Below are 14,399 nucleotides of genomic sequence, written 5' to 3'. Positions count from 1 at the left end.
TCAAATGAGATATAAAATCGGACTCTACCAGGGTGTTTGGTGCCCCATGCTAAAGCATTTGGAAAGAGGTTTTCTTAAGTGTGTATATTTTATACGGATGCTTATATATTATATATATTTTTTAATATTATTATTATTTAAAAACGGCATGTATATAAATGTGAAAAGGGCAAACATTAAAGATTTTCCGGTATGTAATATCCGTAATTCCTTTAAGCAGAAACTTCCTTTTCGGAGGAATTCACCAGAAACACTTCAATCAAGTTGCATTATCGTTTAATGCTGCCCATTGGGCAAATGCGAGTTTGAATCCACCTGGTCGTTAAGCAAAGGTCAAGTGGCCATAATATTAGGCATTAGCGCCACATTCTTGACAGGCTTTTCACCGCCCCTCCTGAAGCCCATCTCGCCATCCTTGAGCCATCGGAGAACAACAATGGGGACCCATTCATAAGCCTCAAGGTTAAACCGCTAAAAATCATTGACCAACATCAAAGAGCCATTGTTTTCGGCCAAAAGCAAATGGACCAGAAATGCTAAGCCCCCAAATGAAAATGAGAATGGACCTGGGACTGGGACAATACAATACAACGCACAAATGCCAAAGACGAAGATTTATGCCAATTGCTCTTGAGCACCTTGTACCATACAAACATATAATACATATATATATATGCTCAATGTGTGACTAATGAACAGACCCTCAAACCCCAGAACGTTGGTCTTTTATTTAGCCATTTGGCCCACCCACATTTGGACAATTTACGATTTTTCGCTCCTACCAACACCGCCTATATATCTTTGCACTTTAATACATATATTTCTTTGTATGTGCAAGAGCTATGGCCGCAGCCAGCTCATTAATTTCGCTTAACTTCACAAATTGCCAATTGTGCGCATTGGTCAACATTTTTACTTCATTCCGTCTCGCTTCCAATTCGTGGTTGACTGGGCCTGGTTTTTTGGTTCTGGTTCTGGTTCTGGTTCCTGTGCTGCCTTCCGACCAGGTTGACTTCCTTTTTTCCCTGAGCATCGCTATATGTCCATGTCCGACAATTTCTTCTCTATTGTTCTCGCAGTCGTATTTATTGCCTTGAATGCCAATTTGTTTCATGTGCCCATTGTTCTGCCTCTATGGGTCAAGGTAGAGCGATTCGGTAACGCCGTTTGTGAAGATCAAGTACTGAAAACATAGAACCATAAGACTAAATCCTTTCAAAAAAAACATAATTAATCCAAAATTCGAAATAATAATAAACATCTATGTATTTTTCATCAAAAAAGGATGTTGCCTATTTAGAGTTCTTAGAAACTGTATAATTTCAATTTTGTCTTGAGAGAAAGAGCTCTAAGTGCGAACAATTTTTAAAGATCATATTTCGTCCTGTCCAACACATAAATCAGTTAAAAAGTTTTGAGTATAGATAAGTAGTTGTCTAAAAGTTTATCTTTTCCAAAGAAGTCTTAAAATTAGAATATCTTATATATAAAATTCAAGTTAACAGAAGAAATTATTGTTGTTTTAAAGTGAAAATTATGCTTAAAAGTAAAAAAATATATTTTAAAAAAATATAAATAAATATTTAAATATAAATACTGATCTAAGCAAGGGTATTTAACAGTCATCCTGCAATCCATTTAATGTTTTTGTTACTCCTGTTGCTATTGTACATATTACTGTAGCTTTCTGTGCCGTCTGCGTGCACATGAATTCTTAGTTTATGAACTTCAGCTGGCCCAACATTTTGTTTACGGTACCAACTTCTCGTTAACGTTACACTGGCATGTTACCTCAATCTGTGTTTGCCTCCCCTTCCACAACTTTCTGCCTTCTATGGACAATAAAAATGGTGACAAATTGTCATCACACGGCACAAATGGGGGCTTTATTAATGTGAGCGACTTTTATGGCTGCGGCACCGGTGGCGTATGCGTAATGTGAGTGATGATATGGGGGGAGCGCTAGACAAAACGGGGAATGGGCATGAAAATGAAAATGAACATAAAACAAAACCATCAATTAGCATAACTAAAGCCGAGCCCAACCCTATTTTCCTTTCCAGGATGTGGAGAACATTTATGCACGCAACTATATAGCTGGAGGGGTGGCCCAGAAGAAGGAGGTCCAGTTGGGGACCCCCGAAGCGGCGATGAAAGCGAGACGCCTGCACGCCCAAAAGCTGAAAAGTGAGAGAGGTGAGATAATCCCAGGGGATAAAAAACTTCGAAAGCTAACTAACTGGGCTACTTTCCCCCATTCAGCCCTTGCCCACGCCCACATGAACCAGGTGCTGAAGGAGGCCACCTGCCGGATTCCCCAGAAACGATGCCAGCTGGTCCAGCAGGACCCCTCGAAGATCTACACGCCCCACTGTACCATTCTGCATCGCTGCAGCGAGGACAGTGGGTGTTGTCCGAGCAGAAGCCAAATCTGTGCCGCCAAGAGCACCCACAACGTTGAGCTGCATTTCTTCGTGAGTACAACTGAAAAATTTGTAATTATTTTTGGGCTTATAAAGACTATAAAACATTGGAAAAAATGTTTCCATTTTGACTTATTTAAAGAAGAAAGTTGAAAAATATGATATTTTAAGTTTTGACATCTAAATCTTAAGCTAAGCCTAGAGTCGTATCTAAAGACTTTCTTAATAGCTGATACATTTTAATTCAAATACAATTTTTTAAATAGTTTAGCAAAACTAGAAACAAATATTTCTGTAAATTTAAAAATTAATTACATAGTATAGATTTAAATATTATAACCTCTTAATTTTTTATTTCCTTACAAAAATTAGTGTGATTTTTCAATATTCATCAATTTTCTCATATTGTAGAAGTGTATCAGAAGGATATTAGGTACTATTATCATCATATTATGTCACTACCTACTGCTGCATATATTTTCCTGTATTTTTTCACTTTACATTTTTAAGTACCAGGTACTTATTGTATGATTCTTTTTATTGACTCCCTTTAATGGGGCACGCCCTTGCCTGTCTGAAAATAATTCTCATTCAAATGTTGCGCTTGGGTGCAGCAAAAGCAACAACAAAATAACGAATGAAAAGCGATTTTCATTCTGACATGAACGCATTCATTGTGTTTTGGGCTTAAGGTTTTTGAAAGCGAGCGTGTGCGCTTTGCTCGCGTTTTGTGACTTTTAAGTACCGATGCTCTGTCTCTTTCATTTCGAATGTTTCCGTCTCTTTCACTTGCGATCCTACCTTCGACGGTAATTGACGTTGTTGTTGTTTTTATTTGTGTTGTTGTGGGCGTAGGTCATGCTTGAGGGCGCCATATTGCAACATAATTATATCGTTTCACCTTTATTTTCATTTTATTTTTTGTGTGCTGTTGTAGTACTTCTTTACCACCGTGGGCTTTCGGCTGAAATGACTTTTTAATGACGCAATGATAATTCAATTTGTTTGGTGATTTATGCCTCATGATATGATTATTGCTGCTCGTTGTTGCTGCCATTGCCGCTGCCGTCATTGTTCTGGCTGTCTTTTTGTTACGTAACGAGCTTTCAATACATGTTGAAATCGAGAATGTAATTAAGCATTTGTTCTTTGCTCTGGGGCAGGAAACGCATTTTGCTTAATTTTAATATGCTACAGATTGGATTGCTGGCGCCGTGATGGATGGTATCCAATTCGAGGAAACGAGTTGTGGATTCATTTAATATAAATGAGTAAAGCTTGTAGCATTATTTAAAGATTGTTTTTGGCCCAGGTAACGAAATTATTGTACAATTTTAAGTAATCCATTAAACATGATTAATAAAATGCAAAGAAAAAATTGTTTATCAGTAGGATCAAAACAAAATAAAACAACTCCTAAGACATCTAACATTTTAAAGAAAATTCCAATGCTGTTAGAGGGTTTTAGAATGTTCTAAAAGTAATTTATTTTTGCCGGTCCTGTAAGTTCCGCCACTATGTGCTTAGTTTTCCATTATAAGTGACTTTGTAGGGTGCTGATTTTCCTCCTTCTTATTTTCTTTTCTTACACAACTTTCATAAATTTCACTCCCACAGTGTCGTTTTTGCAGCTGCAACTTTTTTATTAGGGGCCTTCGAGGCAGTAACTCCGAGCTCCTAGGATGGCTTTTAATTTTCAAATATTTATGCTGCGCTTGCCGCAAAAAGTTTCCACTTGCTAGATTTATGCTCACACACACTCTAAGACAGAAGAGGTCCCAAAGTCTGGGGCAGACAGAACCGCAAAATTCTTGAGAACATGGCAAACACGCCCACACATGGACCCACATCATATAGAAAAAGGGCGTCGCAGGAGTCAAGTTAACTCGCCCCTCTTAATTATCCAATAAAACTTGGAAGCAAAACCACACAAATTATTGTACGGCAATTTAACATTTTCGCCACTCGAGCAAAAAACCCATGAGATACACTTGATAGATAAGCGGAACGGAGGAGGCATTTAAAATTTATGGGAAAGTTACGAGGGACAAGATTAGCCCGAAAATATCTTGAGATAACCCTGGACAATAGAGTAGTATAAGATATATGGTTTCATATATTCAATAGATAAATGAGCTTGTTATAAAACTGGGTATATTTAATATGTGGATATTTGAAATAAAGTTAACTCCATTTTTAATGGGTTTGTCTCGAAATCTTTAAAGAAATCTACTTAAGAATTGCAAGGGCAATTGATTGGAAATGATTTGGGTGGTCACCAGAACCAAGGATACCACCACCTTTTACCCGTCTTTGGAACATTCATTTGCCTAAATTGTGGACGTAGTAAGCCGGCCTTAAAGCCAGTTTTAGTATGCAAATAGTTTCTGGGAAATCCCCAAAATAAACTTGTTCCTTTTGGCATGAGCAAACTTCATGACAAGCTCAGTGGAATCAGCCGGCAGCAGAGTGTATGGCCCCAAGGAACTCTTGGTGTCCATCGTTGTTGGCTTTTTCCTCCCCTTATCCCAATTTTCGTCCTATTTTCGCACACTTTTCCCTTTCCCCCTGACTCGGGCCATCATTCAAAAAAGGTATAAAAAATATTTCTGCCCAAGGAAAAAGCAGGAAACTGAGGCTGAAGCTATGTGTCCAAAGCTGTTGGTAGTACTAAAGCTTAAAAACACACATACGCAAAAAAAAATATCAGCCTCTAAAGAAGAAGAAGAAGAAGCTGTACAGGATGAAGGAACAGGGCAGTCCGGAGGAAAAGGAAGCTGGAGGAGAATCTGCCAGAAGGGAGCAACTCAGCGGTTTGTCATTGAGAGGTGTCAAGTGGCAGGCAAACATACGCCGACACACAGCTGGAGAGCTGAAAAGGAGGAGCTGCACTGAGAGAAATCCCGACAATGTCTAAAAATATGACACAATTTATTTCAATTGAACCCTTTTTTTTAATAATTTTGTTGTATTTATTTAAACGATAGTTTAACATTCACAGATATGATTGTTTTTAAATACTTAAAAACAACATTTTATAAAGGATAAATAATGGGATCTTTGTGAAATATTAAAAGAAGAAGACTTATAATACATGTAGTTGTGATAACTAAGTTTTTTTCTTGGACCTTTGTGTAATAAAAAAAAAACCTATAATAATTGTAGTTGTGATACCTACGCTATTTTCTTTGGATAAAATTTAGAATTTCAGCTTACTTAATATCAAAAATACCCATTTTTTAAAAAGTAAGGAACCTTTTAAAACATGTGAACCCTTTTTTCTCTGTGTAGAAAAAGGTTAAAGTGGGTGGGGGTGTAGGAGGGCTAAGGAGCGATAACCAGGCTGAGGATGCAACCAACAACGGCAGCACGATAAAAAGCGTAAACATTTTAACAAAACATAATTTATGTTGCGCAAATTTTTGCATTTGGTGGAAGGTTTCTGGCAGGAAGGGAATGCTAACGAGGATCGGGGGAGTGGGTTATTCTGCATTGTGGCAGTCTGCAAAGGGCAATGGCCTCTCCCTGTGTCCCTGCCCCCAAAACACACACCATAACCAACTCCAGCACATGTTGTAAGAGCTGTGAGATTTATGAGGCGGTCTTCTCTCCTTTCTTCGCCTCCTGAATTCTCTTTTTCGGGTTCAATGCCCTCCACTTTCACCCAAGTAAAAAAGGAGCGTATAGAGACAGGGGGTGGCAGAAGAGTCGGGGGGCTAGAAAAGCCAAGGCAGAAATCAAAGGCCTCCTAAACGTGAAAGCCAACGCCCACGAGCAGCAATAATAAAAACACACACACACCCGGCAAAACTTTTGCTTGTTTAGCAAGCCGAAGCCAAAGTAAAAGTCAATTGGCTGACAGGCAAATGGCCAACTCCCTGGCCAACTCCTCATCTAAATACCCAGCATCTAGGTTTACACACAAAAAAATGTTGTACCCTAAATGTGACTAGGTCTGCAACAAACAGTAATGATAAGCATTATTATTATGATGCTGGAATTAAGATTAATATTGAAGTAGATTCTATAGGAGTGTCTTAACAATGACATAGGTTTTTATAAGTATTATTATTTTTGCACTAATTTAAGGTTGAAAATCGGTAGATACCGAAGATGTATTAAAATTCGATAACATCTTATGACCGCTAAGATAAGCAATAATTCTTTGAAGTCATTTATTCCTGCTTTAAATGTATTATTAGAGTTCCCGTCTTTGAAAAAAAACTTACTTTTTAATTTCATTAAAACTAATAAAAACATACGTACATTTTTAAAAAAATGTACATTATTTTTTTTCTGTGCACAGACATTTATATACCAAACCGTACTGAACTTCGGTGATTTAATTAATTTGCCACAAAGTGTGGTCAGCCCAAGGCGTTTGCATAATAAGCTTGGGATGAGTTAAGAGGTGGCTTTCGAAAAGTATGCAAGTTTTAAAGGGAAAAGAGTTAAATCCCCCCCTTTTGTGACACTTCCTTTGCTAGTTTTCGAACTACGTAATGGAATTCTGCCAAGCTCAAATCCCCCAACCAGACTACGAGACATCCACGTGTGTTTTTAGGGGATTCGTGGGGAAATGCAAATTGTGAGCACGTAAACAGGTGGAAACAGGTGCAAGAGGTAAGCGCCAGTATCCCCCACTGCAGTTTAGGAAAAGCGTCTCTAATACCACGCTGATGTGAACGTCATGGATGAGAAATGGTTCTAGCCATACCTCTCTCAGAAACCCACTTCATTAGGTCTTTAACTAAAACAAATTCTTAAAAGATGTATCCTATGCTCAGGTTTCCTGAAATTGCTTTGTTATTAAATTCATTATTTTTAAAAAAAAAGTTTCACTAACTATTTAAATAACATTATTATAGTGTGACCAGCTTTGTATTTTTATTAGATAGAGTAATCGAAGTGTCATATTTTGTTAAGGTTCTTTTACCTTATTTTTAATTCACTTGATTTTTATAATACATATATTAAGAAAAGGTATACTTCTTTGCCCAACTGTCCCTACATCCTTTGTTCCACTAAACTCCCTCCGCATCCGCAATCTAACTCCCCTTGGCTGTTTCCTTAGTTGCTAAAACTTTATCGACAAAGTTGATGACAGTTGCAAGTTCTGCATTCTTTGGATTTATGCAAAACTAACGTTATGGGAAGAAGTGAAGCTGATGCAGGAAATGCCATGGGTTTGCCAAAGTACATAAATTCGTTAGAAATTTCATAAAGTTCATATTTCATATGCAAAAGTTCAGATAGAATGGACTTTGTTTTGATAATAATTTAATGCAAGGTAAAACGATTTTCACTGCGATTTTAAACATTTATTTTGAAAACTTACAAGTCCTTAAAAATGTATTGAGAACACATGGTTCAAGAAGCTTGAATTGTGCTAAATCAAAAATTCCAGTTCATAGAGTAATTGGATAGGCACTCAGCAATTTGGCTGCACAAAAATATTAGTAACTCAGGTGAATATTCAAAATAATTTTTAGACAAACACTGCTTTTAAATTCCTCCCTAAAAGTAGGCAAACACAAGGTCCCAGGAAATACTCTGCCTCACCATCTTTTCGTCTCAATTAAGCCTATTGCATTGTATCGAGGCCAAACAGCAGCTCAGGAAGCATCTAGAAAAAGCTTGAAAATTTAGGAAAAACATTTTATGCTTACACGCCACTGAGCTGGTTTAATCGTTTGCCTTTGTACCACCCACACCCACCCTACAACTCGGAAAATCCCTGGCAAACCGGGCCATAACTGACTAATTGCTCGGGTCACACACATGGACACTAACGGACACACACGCACACTCTCGAGGGAAATGGAGAGCAGTGAAAAAGAGGTTTATGAATGCATTTTCATGCATAAAGACCCAACCTCAATTGGGGAGGCCATCTTGGAAAGTAAACCACCCAACTACCAACCCCACCTCAAGGTACTCATAAACAATATTGTTATACATCGCAATGCACTTGAATAAAAATTGTCAAACGATTTTACATATTTGTAAGATCCAGCAAACTATAATCAATATTGCTTCATAATTTTTTAAAAAGTATAAGGACATTTTATGTTAAGATATGTCAATTAAGTCTAAATAACAACAACAACATATATTTTTAGAAGGTTAATGACTGATAATTTAGGAAAATATTGTTTTTTAGTTTATTTTTTCGAGTGCTTAGGCTGAGATTTGCATATTTACTGAGCCAGAGAAACAGCAGAAGCACTTTAGTGCAATTTTTTGCACAATTGTGGTTTGGGCAAAAGTAAAGTAACAACACCAGCACTTGCCACTTCCGTTTCCGGCAATTATTGTTGCTCTTTGTGAGGAAAAACGCCCATTTCTCAAGGAATTTCGTGCCTCTCTGAATACGAAAGCAGCACACAAAATTTTGGGTGTTGGTTGGGGGAAAAACTTTTTCAATTCGTTGCAAGTTTCAGGTTACATTTTCATAAGCATTTTGAAAAAACCATGCCGTAAACCGAAAAAACCACACAACACAAAACGCAGCGAACTGTGCTAAAAACTCAATTTGCAGCAATTTCATAAATACCTAAAACGACCGGTTGAATTTTCCCTTTTTTTTTGTGTTTGTCAACTTATTGGGTCTGTTAGTATTTTCTGCCTTGATGCGTCCAATCAAAATTGAACTGCTTCACAGGACTCCCAATTTCTGACACAGGTTTTTGGCACATTTCAGACATTTTCCCTGTTATTTGTTCGCTTTTCTCTTTTTCTTCTTACGCACTAAGATCTCTGCACTGGATGAGTGGCCAGGGCTTGATTAATGGCCAACTTGTTATTTTAATTAAACGAATTCAACTTAATTTATGCAATTCATACGCATTTCATCATTTTGCACTTGTCATGCAACAAGACCCACAGTTTCGGGGGGATCAGGGGAACCAGAGTGAGATGTAAACTACAGACCGGCCACCAAACTGGCAACACGAGACCAATCCAATCCCAAGCCTCAGCAGCTGTAGAAGTTTTGTGGTCTGTTAATGGCTCTCAGCCAGTGGCGTTACACCATTTGTAAAGGGGGTTCAGCGGAAAAAAGTGAATTTAAATTAAATATAAGCATTAAACATAAAAAAACATGCTCAGTAACTCAGATAATAACTCTTATAAAAACTATAAGTTAAAAATAAAATATATAGTACAATTAAGTAAGGTTTAAGATAAAAACAATTTCATTCCTTATCAAGAATTCAATTGTTTAAATGGTAAAGCAGATTTTCACTTTTACTGAAGAATTCGCGTTTTACAATTGGTTTTTAAAGAGATAAAGCGTAGAGTACCGTATAATATACACTTTGGTATAGTTTATAATTGGAAAGCGCGAACATAAGCAAATACTTGACATGAAAATGCCCTTAAAATACATTTCTACAATCACCTAAGCCCCTGGCTGACAACTGACAACTCATTTTAGAATAACAAGAGCTATAGCAATAACCGACTTACAACGAGCCAAGGCAACAATGACAACAAGTTTGATGAGCAGTCAGCTTAGGAAACTGTCAACTCCCTTCTGCCAGTTCAGTTACGATGATATATATGTGTTATATGACAGCACATCATGGAGTTCGGGGGTCAATTATGCAAGCTCCGTATGCAAATAGTTGGACGGCATAATAAAGCCGTTGGGAATGGGGATGGGCAATGTGTATGATGATATGCTTGTGGCATTTAATTAATGATTTATCCATTTTCCGATTTCCCGCAGGTGAAAAGCACCAAACATCGGAGTGTCATCGAGAAGCGAACCTTTGTGAATCACACGGAGTGCCATTGCATCGAGCGATCAACATATAACGAGGACACAGCTATGGCCAACTACGGGCAGTCGGTTGTGCGGGCCACCATACTGAGTTGCACCTGTCCGAAGAGCTTTGAGAAGATCCTGCAGGATGACGGGCAATGTCGATGCGACTGCAGTTCCGGAAACTATGACTGCGATTGGTTGAAGCGGGGCAACGAGCACTTCGCCATGAATGATCGCAAGTGAGTGGCCCACAAAAATCTCCAACCCATGAAAATCCCAATCCTGACTTTCTCCTATCCCCCAAAAAAAAAAACAGGTGCATACAACAAGGTCGCTGCAAGCCGCCCACCTGTGAATTCGGCCCCTACATGGACAAACACGGTCGCTGTCCCAAACAACACGAACAACCCGCCTATAATGCCATGTCATAAGCGATGCATCTCCCCAGGGAAGAGCATGCTGAGGAAAAAGCCAGGAAAAGTATTATTCAGTCTGAGGCAAACTCAAAAGCAGGCGAGAAGGGAAACTAGACACATTTTCCTTTCCTGACAAGAGTAAAAGCAAAAAGTGAGACGTGAATTTAGTTGCATATCCTATACAAAACAATACGAAAGTAAAACGAATGGAAATCTATTTCTACACTAGGATGGGTCGATTTGTTAGAGAGCTAAATTTTACTAATTACCCAACAAAATATTCAAAAACTGTTAAGTTCAACAAAGACAAGTCTGCTCTTATATAACCAAAACCAAGGAAAAATGTCCTTGCATTTTTAAATCAAAACTAAATTTTAAAAGAAAAGTCTCGAATCGTTGAAAATTTATTACTCATTTCTTACTTTTAAAAAAATCGATCCATCCTCAGATACACATACTACTTACGTATTTGTATATCAGCTGATTGTGTATTAGATGTATTAAGACCACAACACAGTTTGTCCTCAATCCGATAAGCCATTTAGAATAACTGCAAGCAAAAAACCGTCATTAAAAAAATTCTATATATTTAGCAAAAGGAAATAAGACTTTTTTGCGCATGTTTTACTCAATATGGAACTGTAGCATTGTTCATAAGTGTTTCAATATTCAAAATCCACTAATAAACCAGAATGAATTATGTGTATTTTATGCGTATGCTAAATGAAATTCCAAATATATAAATTGACTGCGTTTTTAGTTTTAATTGACTAATGTTATGTTATTTAATTATAATAAACACACGAAAACGAAAACAAATGTTTACAATTACAAATGAAATATATTAACTACCTATGAACGATGAAATATATTATTCATGTTACTTAAGCTAAGTTTTAACACAAATCAAACGAAGCCAATCCTTGAAAAATCGCAACAAAAACAAAATTAAATTTTCATATTTAATTTCTAGTCAAATTTTAATTTTGTTTTTCTACGACCACGAATGTTTAATCGAAAGTAAATTCCGCCATTGAACTCACTAAACGAAAGGCATTTAAAGCGGATACCACAAAATATAGGAATTAATCCAGTAAAATATAGCGAGATAAATGTATAAACCATATGAACGTAAACTAGCCCACAACCTCTCTTGCTTTTTTTCTGCATTTGATAGAGACAACTAAAATATACCTAGGATATCTTCAATATCGCATAAGTTCATCTTGAGGAAGAACCATCTTAAACTAAATTTCATTTTCATTTGCTTCGTGCACAACCCTTAGTTAAGTTACATTCATACATAGTTCCGACACCAAGCACTGTATATATATTTTAGATAAAACCTACATTTAAGGGGCACCCAAAATGAATCCACTTGGCACGAATTATGGCACACAATCATTTTCAACGGGAGAGAAATAATTCCTGGATTGCATAACGCATTTGCATATTGATGACATTCGCATGGTGGCAATCGATGAGCTCAATTATTAATTTCAAGCGGAATTTGGGGCTTTAATTATTGTGAATTTATTTACCATTAAGCCAGACACCAAATGCCGTTTAATGGCCTGTGCCTCATTTCTGTTTACCCTATATTATTGCATGTTGGCCATAATTTACGGGCGATCTATTTGCTCAAGGTAAACTATTATATTTATTTAAATTCGCACCCCACTTTCAAGTAAGCATACGCATATAGAAAACGCAATCTCAATGCGACGTTGAATGTGACGTGAATATTTCAATAAATCTGTGTAATTGTTAATAGAAGCTACCACAAGATACCAAGCAGAATATACGAAAGATTACATTTCAAAATGATTTTATTTACAACTTTTAGCATAAATTTTAATGTATAAAAAAACAAATGTAAGCGTTAAGCTGAAAAACAAACCAATACTAATAAAAGAAACATATTATTACTATGCAAAAATCCAAATAAATATGAAAGTGAACAAAAAACATCCCAACAATGAAATATTAATGATTTTCACTATCGAAGGGGGCTTTGACATGGACGAGATGGTGTTAATTACCAGGCAGGAGCTAAAGGAGTCGGTCTAATGAGTTCCAGCTAGCGAAAGTCAAGTGGGGAAAATACAAATTGCAACTAAAAGGCTGCTGGAAATAACTCTTAAATGTTGTTTTTTAAAATGATTTACAATTTCTCTGAACACATTTAAAGTAATAAAAAAAAGTAATAATATAATAATAAGAAATATTAAAAAGAAACAGAAAACAGGTTTAAAAAGCTCTGTCAATAGCTTTTTTTATATACCCCTTTTTACCTAGCCTCCTGATAACTCCCTATGAACTTTCTGATTGCAACCTGCGGACCCATTTTGGGAGCCAATTTTGTGCTAATGACAGCGTCTAAGCTGAAAATTTTGTACTAATGAAAATGCATAACAAATACTACCTTGCTGTTGGACCCACTTATCACCCACTCGCCACCCACCTGCACCGTAACACAGATGTAATTTCCCCACACACACACCGACGCACAACGGGATGGGTGCTGGTCACATTATGATCTAAAATTTATAGAATTTATAAGTGGAGTGCACCCAGAGGGGCTAACGAGGATGATAGCGCCACCTACCGACGGACGACGCTACCGCAGCGGAGATAAGCTCATTTAGTTCCTACCTTTCAGCTCTGTCGTTTCGGCGAATTCTTTTGTTATTCATATTTTTACGAATTCTTAATAATAAGTATACAAATTACATTTCATATTGTTTTGTTTTTATAATAATTTTCAATTCATCAGAATATTCAAATTTTTATATCCTTTTTTTTGATTATTTTGATTTGTTTGGTTTAATGTCGACTTTTAAATATTGAGTAGTATACACTTCTAAGTAATATAAGTATTCTTCTGCCTTTAGTGTTTCGCTATTTTATTATTTTTTTCAATTCTTCAGAAATTTAAGCTTATTTGTGGCTTAGTTCCACCTTTAAATTATCTAATTTGTTGAATGTACGATACCAAAACACCGTTGAAGCATTTATTCTTATTTTAAAATCGGTTGCCGAGATGTTTTCAGCAGTTGCTAAGGCACGAAACCTTGCCACCGACGGAATTTCTGGATCAAGCCACAGACGACCCGTCATTAAACGGTATGTCTTTTATCATATCCCTTGTCGATAGAAAGTTTTGGATGTTTGACTATTTTTGGCTTTGAGAATAGTTCGAGGAAATCTCTTATCGTGATGTTCCATAACGGATGAACTACCCCCAGAGCAGGAAATACCGATAGGCTTGGAGAGCTAATACGACGAAAAACATTTGATCATCGTTTAATAAAACCTTAGCTAAAATAATAACCAAAAGGAATATGTAATATGATTTTTAATAAAACATGGTAAACATTAAGAAATGAGCTATTGCTAATATTTCATATTAACACTAAATTAACTTGGAAATAATATTAATTTCTTATTGTTCATCCATTTTATTGAAATATTATTTACGAGAAACTTGTAACCCCAACTTGGTTAGCAATAGAAATTTTAATGTAGAATTCGGCAGGAAAACACAAAAAACATTTTTATTTTACGTCATAAATTCTAATTGGAATATAAAACTTAGAATTGTGGTCTTAAACTTTGTATGGTCTTATTAGATTTAATTATAGATGCTTTTAGTTGGGCTTGTAAAAGGTTTTGGTTGAATAGTCGATGAATACGAATATACTCCTTTATTAAAAATATTAAGGAATTTTTTAGTGGGAAAACCAACACATTGCATAGGGTTTTTAGCCAAAGTGGCAGCACTAAGCG

The 14,399-nt window shown here is 36.5% G+C and overlaps 1 protein-coding gene across 4 annotated transcripts in view; it reads left to right on the top strand.

The window, feature by feature from the left end:
• Nucleotides 1-12,594, top strand: part of Pvf3 (PDGF- and VEGF-related factor 3) — a 65,849-nt gene extending 53,255 nt beyond the window's left edge. For all 4 annotated transcript variants that reach the window (XM_065865035.2, XM_017089769.4, XM_017089771.4 and 1 more), the window contains 4 exons: nt 2,064-2,196; nt 2,263-2,474; nt 10,156-10,433; nt 10,511-12,594. In XM_065865035.2, the coding sequence (XP_065721107.2) occupies nt 2,064-2,196; nt 2,263-2,474; nt 10,156-10,433; nt 10,511-10,625 (738 nt within the window). In that variant the 3' untranslated portion in view covers nt 10,626-12,594. The remainder of the gene's footprint in view (nt 1-2,063; nt 2,197-2,262; nt 2,475-10,155; nt 10,434-10,510) is intronic.
• Nucleotides 12,595-14,399: the final 1,805 nt, after the last annotated feature.

This window comes from Drosophila suzukii, chromosome 2L (assembly GCF_043229965.1).
Source record: "Drosophila suzukii chromosome 2L, CBGP_Dsuzu_IsoJpt1.0, whole genome shotgun sequence".
Lineage (NCBI taxonomy): Eukaryota > Metazoa > Arthropoda > Insecta > Diptera > Drosophilidae > Drosophila > Drosophila suzukii.
Note: the sequence above shows the minus strand (reverse complement) of the source record. Positions and strands in the feature narration are given on the sequence as shown.